The following is a 12,591-nucleotide window of genomic DNA, read 5'->3' on the forward strand; positions in this document are numbered from 1 at the left end:
AAAGCTAGTCCAGCAGTCACTGTTGACATGGGGGGTACAAAAGAAGGGGGGCTGGTTAGTTAGCTGTGAGACTTGCCGCTCTCTGGCCTGTGAGCCAGGCGTTGCTTATAGCACAGAACAGTAGTGATGAGGTAGGGATTATGTTAGCAAGGGAGTAGTTTAGGTTTCATTGATTTGAAAGTAGTGATGCTTGGCCAATAAAAAATTGGAGATGCTAGTCTTGCTGCGGTTATAAAAACTGTAGTCTGGCTGGATTATATGGGGGGTTCAATGTTCATGATAGTATAATCTCTACAGAAGATTCACTGTTAATGATGATGGCTTTACAGATTGGACTTTTCTGATGCACCTATCTGTTTTTTTTTAATATAATTCTAGGTGTAAGCATACATGGCTCCTGGGGTCTCAAATGAGAAGAAAACTGATGATGAGCAGGCTTCAAAGTAAGATTCAGAAATGAATTATCTTGTCCAAGTTTACACTTACTTTCCTCCCCAAACTCATTACACACTCACTTAGTTTAAGATAACTTTTATGATACAAATATTGATTATAACATCCAGTCTCTAGTAGAAACTGTTTTGACAAGCGGAGTCTTTATCTGCTTTAACCACGCCTACACAGAGGGCTTTGCTCCCTAGCCATTTTAATTTATCACAGCAGTGAATTTTTACAAACGTAGGTAATGTTTTTATTTATTTTTAATCCAGTGAGCTGTTGAAATGTTGACTTTGTTTCCTGCATATGGCCAGAGCTACCTGCTTCAAGAGTTTAAAAAAATACTTCAGTCTGTTTCTCTATCCTAGCATTAAGCTTATTTTAGTAAAATCATACGTGCATGTTTAGTCCTCAGATATTCATGTTTTGTGTAAACCCCCAGAAGATGTAGGTGCTTTCCAACAGCATGAGGAATAAATTGTCTGCTCCTTAGAGTTACAGGCCAAAGATTTTTATCAAGCAAACTTTGCCTCTACTGTAAATCTGTGGCATTGGTCCTAGGTACACATAGAATATGCTTACTTTTATTGCCCATTTTACCCCAGGGTCCAAGTCTGCAATTAGATCTGGATGGGCAAATAACCGGTATGAGTTAGCAACAGCCCCCAGCTGCAAGGAGGTGGTGGGTTGAAAAGTGTTGCCGGTAAGGTGTGAGATGAAAGAGGTGAAATACAAGCACTTCTGAGGAAGGAAGCTATGTTGAGGCCAGGCACGAGGACAAATGGTGTTGGCACATAACACATTGAATTGCTGTGTACTTTTAAAAGAGGCCCCACCTTTTCCCAATTTATTTCCTGGAGAGAAGCTTTTATTGCTCATAATGAAGGAAATACTTTTTGCTTGCCTGACAACAAATAGTAAAGTGATTTCAAATCATATCCTGTTTGTATGTAAAAGCCATTCCAATAAGCATCTTCATTTGATCTGCATTAGTGAGAGACCCATTAAATGTGGGTATGGAGTCCCACCAAACCAAACAGGAGTCATTCAGAGGAGGCAGCCTGGAAATCTGCTCACGTGAACTGACGAAATCCTGGGCTTTCTGTGCCATTCTAGAGAGCCATAAACCTGCTCTTTATTTCTTCTGGAGTCAAACCGGTCTCTCAGAGGGAAGAACAAAAGCAGCCAAAGCCTTTGGTCCCACCTGAAGTGGCATTTGTATAGAGGCAAAGGAGGCACGTAGGACAAGGAAAGAAATTACTGCTCAAGAGGTGAAGGAGTGACCTGCTTTGTCGGGCAGCTGTTTCAGTTGCTGAAGGTGGTAGTCGGTGGTGAGCAGGGAAAATCAGGGTGGACTGGGCTGATACCACTTTTCTTTGGTTGTGCAGCTGCTTCTGGATAGTTAGTGACATTGGAGAGAGAATTTCAAGAACAGAAACAGTTGTTATACCCATAATATTAAGGTTGTAGTTACTTTTTGTCTGAGGAACAGCTCCGTGACCTCGGTATGGGCTTAAGGCCATTTAAGGCTCCTTAAGGTAAGCAATACATCCTGCACAGGATTGAAAGGTAAGACACAGCCCCTACAGAAAAGTACTGTTTTTCTGGAGTGGTGTTGGAAGACAGACAGGATAACTTAAGTCATCTAAAAGTGCTTAACACCAATGTTTAGGCTTTAGATTTGTTCCTGCAAAGTCTTAATACTTTGCATAAACTCCAGTCAAACTCTCTTGTTTGTCTCCTCTGACAAAGCAGTTTGAATTTGCTGAGCCATGCTGTGACTGCAGTGAGCCTTCATTAAGCTATTAAGTCATCTTCTTGTATCTGGAAGCTATTTGTTGCTTCATTTCATGTCTCAGTAACTGCTTTGAAGTACTGTCCAGTATTTTGCTTAAGCTTGTGATTATTGAGTAGTCTTTCCTACCTGTTTGAATTGAACTTAAAACATCAAGCACAGCAGGCAGACGTCTTATGAATTATTCAGCTTACTTACTTAGTCCCCTACTCAATTTCCATGAAGGTGATTCCACATGCTAAGTAGTTCACTTTTTTGTGTTTGCCTTGTAATTTCCTGGTCATTCAGAAAGATTTATAATTTTTTTAAGCTTGTATAACGTCCTTACAGGAAGCAACTTCAAAGAAAGTAAATTCTTTTTAACTCTCCTCTCTCTAATCCCTTTTTCTTCCTTTTTTCTTTTTTCCTCTTTCATTGTTTTCTCTTTGCTTCAGATTTCCGTTTGCCTCTTTCCTATTTTGTAATTGAAAACATAATCCAGGAGTGCAGCACAGGCTGGGATCTGTCCGCACGCTGGGAAGTAGCTCTGTGGAAGGGACCTGGGGGTCCTGGTGGACAATAAACTCAGTAAGAGAGAACAGTGTGGTGCTGCAGTGGCAAAGAAGGCCGATGGGATGTTGAGTTTGTCCAGTCTTGAGAAAAGAAGGCTTAGGTCTTTAGGTGATAAGATCATGTTTCAGTATTTAAAGAGTGGCTACAAAGAAGATGGAGACTCCCTTTTTACAAGGAGTCACATGGAAAAGACGAGGCATAATGGGTACAAATTAATCCTGGGGAGAATTCTGACTGGACACAAGAGGAAAAGTCTGAGAACATTTTCTCTAGGGAAGTGGTGGATTTCTCTACATTGGACACTTTAAGATTCGGCTGGACAGGATGCTGGGCCATCTCATCTAAACTGTGCTTTTGTCAAGAAGGATTGGATGAGGTGATCCTCGAGGCCTCTTCTAACCTGCTATTCTATGATTCAGATCCTCAGTACTCTTGTTACCAGTCTCAAGCTATAAAGTTTTTCCTCCTGGCTAGATGACACAGTTCCTGTGAGCCAAATTGCCAGAAATCCCTGTTGGGCCTGTCTGTAAAGTCCAAATCTTCTCAGCTGTCTCAAGTGATCAAGTTTGCTTTTCAGCCTCACTTTAGATGGTCTATGTAGTGAGGTGGTCTATTGAATATTCCTTGGTCCAGCTCCCATTTCCTGTTCACCATAAAGAGCCACCATGGTTCACAGCTTTAATACTGTTTAAGACCAAGGTTGCCTTGTTGCATACGCAACCTACCATGTGGGCTTTTCTTCAGCGGTTTAATCCTGTACAATGAATAGGTGTTAAATAGCATATGAGGTTTATTACGAGAAATGAGGTGGTCATGAAATCTCATCTTTCCTTAACATAATGCATGAAGAACCGAAATAAGGTAGTGCAGGCACATTTAGGTGTGGCATTTCCCAACTTTTAATGCTTGACTTGGCAAAATTAGGTCTTGTTCAGTGCAGTGGCTTGTATATGCTTTGTACGTTTCACAATGCTGCTGTCCTGACAGAGAGAATTTTATCCATCTCTGCAACCCTCACCTGGAGAAAATGAAAGAAGACATCCTATACCATTTTGCTCTTGGGACTGGTACCCATGATTTTCCATCATTGTTTGGAGATGTAAAGGTAAGATGCTTCATTTCATTCAGCAAGCTTAAGCTTTTCTGCAGAAAGTGGAAGTGTAGCTGTCTTCAAAACATGACTAAATCTGTCAGCATAACACTAATTCAGGAGTAAATGGGAGGGTCATAAGATTTTGTGTGTTCTTGTCACTGTCAATATCCACAAAACTGGGGATAGTTGTTCCTGACTGTCTCTTTTTGTCCAGTAAAAATACTGCAGTCTCTATTCAGGTAGAATTTCCACTGAGGGGCCTTCAAGCCAGTATCTGACTTCTACTGGTTCAAACAACGTGACGGCATTTGAGTACTATGTTTTTTTTCTTTTTGTCCGCCCATAATTTTTCTTCACGGCCTTTTAGACTGCTTATGAGAAGAGTCACATGTGGGAATAGCTTTGTGTTAACTGAAGGTGTTTGTATCCTCATGTTGATCTTTGCATGTTCTTTTATACCCTGAATCATGAAACTGATGTTGTTTTGCTGAATACTGTCCACCCCAGTTTGTATGTGTTGGAGGAAGTCCTTCACGGATGAAAGCCTTTATTGCCTACATAGCTGAAGAACTGGGGCTTGGGAGCCCTGGGTGTGACTATCCTAATATCTGTGCGGGAACTGACCGTTACGCAATGTACAAAGTGGGACCCATTTTGTCTGTCAGTGTAAGTACCTCGCTTGACCAGATGTGGGACACAGTTCAATGATGATATTCAAAGCAGAAAATACGAATGTGCATTTCTTTAAAATATCAGTCAGGTTTGTAAGTTTGTATCAGCCATGCTCAAAATAGAGCAGTCAGCTAATTAAGAATTCCTTTTCAGCCCTTTCTTGTAAGAGGGTGAATCTCTGAGACCTTAATTCCTTTCTTGCCTCCTTTTTTCCTCAGTATACCACTGAGGTGTTGCAGAAGTGGCCTTATAAATTTTTTGAGCAGACTTGCTCATGGAGAAAAAAGGTCCCTCAGTGCATGTGGGGCACTGGAAAAAATGGCTATATTGCATCTAGAGCTAAGTACCTGCAGTGGCATTGTCAAATGTGCTGACATCGCTTGAGAATAGCTTTTCGTGGGACTTGTGCTGCCAACCCATGTATTCATTTTAAAACTTCATACGTTTAATTTGTAGATACGATTACATACTTCAATTGCAATCGTATAACTGTAGTATCATTCTACAACCTTTTGAGTTGTAATTATTGCATTATCATGCATGTTGAGGCGAACTTATATTTGCTGAACTTTGTGACTGAGCCACAATGCCTGTGTTTTGCAAAAAATTAGCTTACCTGTTCACTAGCACGTCAAGATGGTAAAAAATCAGAGCTGTTTTTTTTGTTTAGGAAAAGTTCTGTGATGAAGTGCATTTGTTAACTCTTAAGAAAGAACGCTGCTTATACTTTTGAGAATGTAAATATTTTATAATTCATGATATTTAGAAATATTTTACTTCATGAAAAGTCTACCAAAGACAGTAGGAGTCTTTCTGTTTACCTGCAGCGGCCTTTCCTTAGGGTCATAGGTTAGGGTTTTTATGGGAGTGAGTTAGGTGAAAAAAATATCAGGAAGGAGATACTGTCCAGTTCCTTCTTCCGTGAATATTTTGTATCATCTGTGTGAATGTTGAATATGAATTTCTGCTTTCATTTCAGCACGGTATGGGCATTCCTTCTATTTCAATCATGCTGCATGAGCTGATCAAACTGTTGTATCATGCCAAGTGTTCCAACATAACCATTATTCGCATTGGCACCTCTGGTGGAATAGGTATTTCCCCTCTTGATTTCTTTTTTTTTTCGAACTAAACCATTTGGATAGGAGAGTAAAGCATCTCACTGCAAGTTAGTGATTGATGGTCAGAACAGTGTTCTGCAAGACATGAACTGTTTTGCTTCCGTAAGTTTGAAAGAAAAGGCAGTTTCTGCCTTGGAATGGAGAAAATGCACTTGGGGAGATGTGACAAAATGAAGAGGACATTCTTATTCTCTATGAGAAGTCTTGAGATAAGAAAGAATATGTAGTACAAAAGGAAAAAATCTGTTCTTTCAGAAATTATTCGTAATAATAAACTGAAGCAGCTGGGCATGCATGAAAAAATTCTTCTGATAGATTCAAGGGTAAAATTAACAGCTTTAAAAGAAGCCAAATTGTATGCTTTATGTGTGTGGAAACAAAACATTAACTACATTGTGAAGCTGTACCTATTTTTTTTTTATTGCAGGTCTGGAGCCAGGCTCAGTGGTTATAACTAGGCAGTCTGTAGATGCCACCTTCAAACCTCAGTTTGAACAGGTTGTTCTGGGAAAGACAGTAGTTCGCAGTACAAACCTAGATGAACAGCTAGCTCAGGAACTGATGCAGTGCAGTAAAGAAATCAATCAGTTCAATACAGTCATTGGAAACACTATGTGCACTTTGGATTTCTATGAAGGTAAGGCTGGCAACAGACTAACAGAAGTATCTTGGTAAGCAGCAACAAATAAATATTGAATAAAATGTTAACTTTAAGGGGCCAGTTCACTGAACAGAACGCATTCCCTACTTTGACTTGTCACTCGTGATTAAACTAGTTTTCATATACATAAAATCAGGCATTGTGCTTACCAGTTTGCTGTATCAAACTTTTAATTCTGTGGAGGTTTATTTCCCCTCAGCTCTAATCGATCCTCTGTACTACATGTAGTCTACTATACAATTTTTATGTACTCATCGGTTAGGCATGTTTGTCATGAATTTTCTATGATTTACTGAGACATCCTAGAGGATTAGAGGAGTGAGAATTATTTGGTGTTTCATTTTTTTTTTCTTTTTTTCCCCACTAGTTAATTATTTGAAATAAATATTTTCTAAAGTAAATATTGGAACTTGTTTCCTATGCACCTTTTGAGTAAAGCTGTGACTGGACAACTGAAGACAATATTGCTGAGTTGTGTCAAGCTCCAAGGCTTACTTTGGATAAACATATAGACGTTGAGGAGCTTTTCTGATCTCCCAAGTCTATTCAGATCTTATGAGAAGAGAGTGTAGATGGCACCTGGTCCTGTTTTCTTGAGCTGTTATTGGATAGGTGACAAAGGGCGCAGTGCAGAGGGGAACATGTATCTGCCTAATAGTGCTCAGACTTGGGCAGCAGCAGACACTGTTTTTGTATCTTCTCAGACACCAGTCACAGGTGCAAAGTACACTCAAAAAAAGGGCCAGGAACGTTTTCAATTCTTACAGCAAAAACTGAGAACAGGCTCAATGGTGTTATATTAGGAATACACCTGAAAACAAAAAGATACTGAGTAAAACACTGTGTATTTTAAATTTACTGTATGTAACCTGCCCCCATTTTGTCTGTTGGTGTTAGTCTTGAATGATCAAAGAATCATAGAATAGCCCAGGCTGGAAGGGACCTTAGAGATCATTTAATCCAACCTCACTGTCATGGGCAGGGACACCTCTCAACTAGATCAGGCAACACATGGGGAATTTGAATAATTTTCTCAAAAAATAGTAGTAGTATTACCTAGTTAGCTTAAAAGACTCTTCATCTCTTGCCTTAGAGAGTCTGTAAGTAAGAAAACATTTATCCATGTAAGGTAGCGTTAGGAGGGTATTTTTAAGCCTGGCAGTTTTTCTAGACAATGATTAAACATAGAAAACTTGCAGCACTTCTATACAGCTTCAAGTGTGCTGCTGAATTTTGACACGCGCCCCACATGCAGGAAACTACTACTTACATTTTCCCATTTATGAATTTGAGAATTTAAGCTGGAGAAGACCAATTAAATTACCAGATTATCAAAAAATACAAGTAGCATGTAGAAGCTCTAGCTAAGAATCCCTTTATCCTACTTATCTTGCACACAGTAGTAAAAGCTGGACACTGTATAGGGGAAACTACAATAATCATGTGGTTTAGAAATTGAATTTGTTCCGTGACTTCACTGAAAATTTGTGCAAAATGTCTTTGTAGGACAGGGCAGGTTGGATGGTGCAATCTGCCTATATAACGAAGAAGAGAAACTGCAATATTTGAAAGAAGCTTATGATTCTGGTGTCAGAAACATAGAGATGGAGTCTTCTGTATTTGCTGCAATGTGTAATCTCAGCGGTGTCAAAGGTAAACTAAAAGTCCCTTTATTCAGGCTGTAGGAAGTTTTGTGCATAGTTCACATAGTTCTTTTAAAGCTTAGTCCTGTTATTTGTATTCCAGCTCATGGCAAGCACATCAGACATTAAAATACCTAATTACCGTACAATACTAATCTGTTTTCTTCAGATAGATTTTGAAGTTTACGGGAAGCAACTAGTTAATTTAATCAGTTGGGTGATTCTCATATACATAAAACTAATCACTTCCTGTACTTTCATATGAAATTGAAAATGGATTTCTTTTGTGTAGACTAGTGGCTTCGATGCTTAAACAATTAAAGCTTTTTAGTAGCATCTTGAATAAACCATTCCTAATCATAAAGCAAGTTTTACTTTTTTTACACAAGCTAACTAGTTTTCAGTATACATTGGGAAAAAATCCACAACAATTAGAAATAATGTAATGCAGTGACTTTTTACTCACCATATTAACTGAAGTCTCACATTTTGCTTTGCAAGGAAGCTACCAGTTTAAAACATCTATGTGTCTCAAACTTCCTTAAACTCAAGGAGGACTAAATTAAGTAAAACAAGTGAAAAGACTCCCAGTTATATCAAACGCCCTCACTTATTATTGACTTGAGAGTGATGAAAAACCTGACCCATGCTGTCACTGAGCGTGGTGTCTTTTGCTGTCTCTGCCTTGTAGGTCTGTGATGTGCGTTACTGCTTGTGTTCTGCACATTGTCACAGGTCCAGAAGAGCGATGGCAAAGCTCAGCTTGAGTGAAAGGAGGAATTTTACCTTTGGGGCTCTGATTACCAAAAGGCAGCAGATGATCCATGAGATCCTCATGTCTTTGCTATGCTCCCCATGTCGAAAGCAGCTTCTCTGCTGGCTGCCGAGGGATGGGATTTCAGCACAGAGATTTGAGTTAAGGATAATGTGGATGTGGGAGGGCTGTAACTACATCTGCTGGAATAGTGTCTCTGATTGATTCCTACCAGTCAAGCCCTGGGTACTTATGAAATATAATTTCTGTCAGAAAAAACGTAAGAATCATAATATAACAGTAAGTATCTGCCGATGTCTGAGAGCTCTTGCTTTATTACTATAGCAATTACTAAACTGTGACTTTTTTATATCATCCACAGCATGCTAGTCCCCTAGCACCTTACGCTACCGCACACTGTTTTATGGATTTGTTTTCTCTTGTACTTCTAATTTTCTAGCTGTTCATTCAAACTTATGATTTTGGATGGTAGAAGTGCCAGAATGCCATTCCTAACTAGTTCTGTCTTTTAACTTCCAGCTGCCGTAGTGTGTGTCACTCTTCTGAATCGGCTTGAAGGAGATCAGATTAGTAGCTCACATGATGTGCTTGTGGAATACCAGCAGAGACCACAGAAGTTGGTGGGATATTTCATTAAGAAAAGCCTTGGGAAAGTGTGAAATATCTGTCTTTGTTCTGTAGAAGCAGAAGGCTTTTGCACAGCTGAAGTCATAGTCACGGCTTCTGTGCATTAGAGGTCTTTTGCCTCAGAATAGCTTACAGCGTTCTGTGTGTCTGTAGAGTTAATCATTTATGTCCCTGTGCTTTGGGAACTGAATGTGCTGAATGGACTTAAGTTTTGCTTAGTTAGGCATTGCTAGATGTAAGACTCATTCTTCTGTGAACTGAAAAGTGGATCTGTTCTGAAGGACAAGCCTGCTATAGTGTATGAAAAAGCTTTATTTATCCCTGGTGTAAAAGAAAGACTAGGAAGAAGATGAAACCGTACTGCCAAGTACTTGCAAACTGTCAAATTAAAATTAACTTAAGAATGCTAATCTCTTTCTTTCTTGTTGTTACAGAAAATGATATAAATTGTAATTGTCTTTGTTGCTTCACTTGTAAAGAAAACTTAAAGTGAATGCAGTTTATTTTTTGCAAACTGTGACAAACAATACTATTTTCATATATTAAAATGTCATGAAATTGCAAAGTGTGGGACTGAATTTTGTAAGCATTAAGGACTTGACACTGAGCTGCTGAATATCTGTACTTCGTAAATATTGATCCAACAAGGTCATTCATATCCCATTTTAACTATATGATTGAATTAATACCCACGTAAGATTTATGCAATACATATTTTTTCACTGAAGAATTTATTTTTTTTTTTCTGAATCGAGGCTCTTGCTTACTGAAGAGAATCAAAGGCATTCAGAAGATGCACATGTTCAGAGGATTGTATTATGGTAGTTCATTTTTTCCTTATTACTTTGTTTCTTTTTGAATTGTTTTTCATCTCTCTGCCTTCAGGACATAACTCTTACTGTTGCACGGTTCCCAGTTCTTCTGAAGAACTGGAGAATACCTGTCAACTGTACATGCCTTAAAAACCATTTCTACAGTTTTTCCACTGCCATTGGCCTAGTGTTTGTTTCTTTTAAAAATCTGAACTCCTTGCTGCTTTGCTGTTGTGGTTATACTGTAACTATGTGGTCAGCTAAAGAAAAATGCATTTATCGCTTTTTCTACTGCAGTGGCCATTGGCCTAGTGTTTGTTTCTTTTAAAAAACTTACTCCTTGCTGCTTTGCTGCTGTGATTATACTCCAACTGTGTGGTCAACTAAAGAAAAATGCATTTATCTCTTTTTCTACTGCAGTGGAAAAAGAGGAGTCACAGGTGGAAGAGTCTGAATAAACTCTCAGGACTATTGTCTCTCATCCAGCTAAATGAGATTTATTTTTTGAGGACTGTTATCTGCAACACTCATCACACATGACAGTTAGATCTCAGAGGGTCTGATGTAGCAGCAGGCACATTCACCAAGAAGTGGCATAAACTGGAAGCAATGAGGTGAGAGCATTAAAAAGGGAAGAGATGACTCTTGTGAATAGGAAATTGCTAATGAGGATTAATCTCCTTAAATTTGATGATTTTTCAACTGGGAAATACAGTAGCAATACATAGGGTCTAAAAATGGTTTAATTTACTGATTTAGTCTTCCTTTAGTATTAAACCCACACTTTCTTATTTATGCTTGATGTGTACAATGAATGTAAGTTTTCAGAGAAAGCCTTTTTTTCCCCTAAACTTAGGGGAGGGAGTCAGGTGGGAATGCTTCCACAGTTTGAACTGTGTCTTTATTTAAAAAGTAATAATAAGTATTAAAAAAATGTTCTAAACTATGCCTGCTGCTTCCCTGGGCATTGTGAGAAGCTCCATGAGTTTCCCTGGGAAACATGCAACAAAGCACTGTTCCCAGTGCAGTAGCAAGGAGATAAAAAGGGAATGACCTAGGAAGCAATGTGCTGCACTCTGGACTGAAGAAAAGTTTATGCTAAGCTCTGACTAGTGTGGATTTGGGGGAGAAAGTTTGCTGTTGTGAAAGAAATACTTACTCTGAATTACCTAATTAGGAAAGAAACCCCACCTTTATTGAAAAAAAACCAAAGAAATACATTATGTGCCTGTGTGAAGCTTTGGGGAAACATGTTATTGCAGTTATCCTGAAGGTACAAATCTGAAATGGTGTGATTTGTCTTTTCAAAGGAAGGACAGCAAGAATCTGGAAACTAGTTAAAAAGACAAAGTTCCTCAACTGAAACTACAAAGCTTTTGTATTAACAGTCATATAAAGCAGATGCTTTCATTTTTATGACTGATATGAAAGCTCTTATGTGCTATGTGCCAAAATATAACTAGAATTGTGGCCTCGCTGAGTTGGAACTGAGGTTTAAGTATTCATGGAGTGATGCAACTATTCTATTAAATGAATACACAAGACCCTAACAGAAACCGCTGGAAGACTTCAGCCATTTGCTTTTTGCCGGTTTGTCCTTTCTTCTTCCTGCTGTTCCTCAGGACACTGTACTTCTCTTTCCGCTAAGATATTTTCTTCTGCTCTTCCTAATATGTGGGGTAAAGGGATGTATGACGACTTAAAATTAGAGTTTAAAGGAGGGTAAGTATCCTGCCTTTTTCACTGGTCACCATCCTGTAATGCTGTATTCCCAATGCAAGAGGGTGCTCTGTAGACATATTTTACGTGCAAGAAAATGCTTTTCTTAGCTGCAGAGGAAACTTGACAGAATGTTACCCTGATAAGAACAATTGCATTTTCCCTTGTGACTGCAAGTGGACAGAGAGATAAAGGAGTGACTCAGCTGTGTGCATCCGGCAGTGAAGTTGCCTTCCTGTAGATTTTACGAAGACATCCATAAAGAATTAAAAAATATTTAACAGGCTTTTGCATGCAGGTTTTAATATTAGCCATTCATGTTACTTTTGTATCGTATAGAAAGGCAGCAGTTGTAGGCTGCAGAACATGAATCAAAATTTGGAATGAGTGGGGATATTTTTGAAGGCATGCGTGGTGTTACATATATACTTGGTATTACGTAGTGCAATGTCTCCTGGTAGATGTACAAATCCTGCCAAACCCCAAAGGTTGCAGTTTTGAGACAAAGGCCCAGTTTTGTTCTCTCTGCCCCTGGCACGCCTAGCAATACACTGCAGAATCATTTTGCTCCAGAGAGAAAAACGAAGAAAGAAGGCGGAAGATATAAATAGGATTAGAGTATGAAGGGATAAAATGATGGTTTTTACCGGTGTTCTGCAATTCATGGTGTTCTTCCAGCCTGT

At 38.9% G+C, this 12,591-nt stretch overlaps 1 protein-coding gene across 2 annotated transcripts; it reads left to right on the forward strand.

Moving 5' to 3' along the window:
* The first annotated feature begins 390 nt into the window (after window positions 1-390).
* On the forward strand, window positions 391-9,664 carry UPP1 (uridine phosphorylase 1). Of its 2 annotated transcripts, XM_009877302.1 has the most exons (7): window positions 391-443; window positions 3,773-3,890; window positions 4,386-4,544; window positions 5,530-5,644; window positions 6,099-6,308; window positions 7,839-7,985; window positions 9,270-9,664. In XM_009877302.1, the coding sequence occupies exons 1-7, from the start codon at window positions 391-393 to the stop codon at window positions 9,407-9,409; spliced, it is 942 nt and encodes a 313-aa protein (XP_009875604.1). In that variant the 3' UTR covers window positions 9,410-9,664. The 2 variants fall into 2 exon arrangements, with proteins under 2 accessions (XP_009875604.1, XP_009875612.1); XM_009877310.1 differs by lacking the exons at window positions 3,773-3,890; window positions 4,386-4,544; window positions 5,530-5,644 and having other exon boundaries at window positions 410-443; window positions 9,270-9,646.
* Window positions 9,665-12,591: the final 2,927 nt, after the last annotated feature.

Source organism: Apaloderma vittatum, unplaced genomic scaffold, assembly GCF_000703405.1.
Source record: "Apaloderma vittatum isolate BGI_N311 unplaced genomic scaffold, ASM70340v1 scaffold261, whole genome shotgun sequence".
Taxonomy (NCBI): Eukaryota; Metazoa; Chordata; class Aves; order Trogoniformes; family Trogonidae; genus Apaloderma; species Apaloderma vittatum.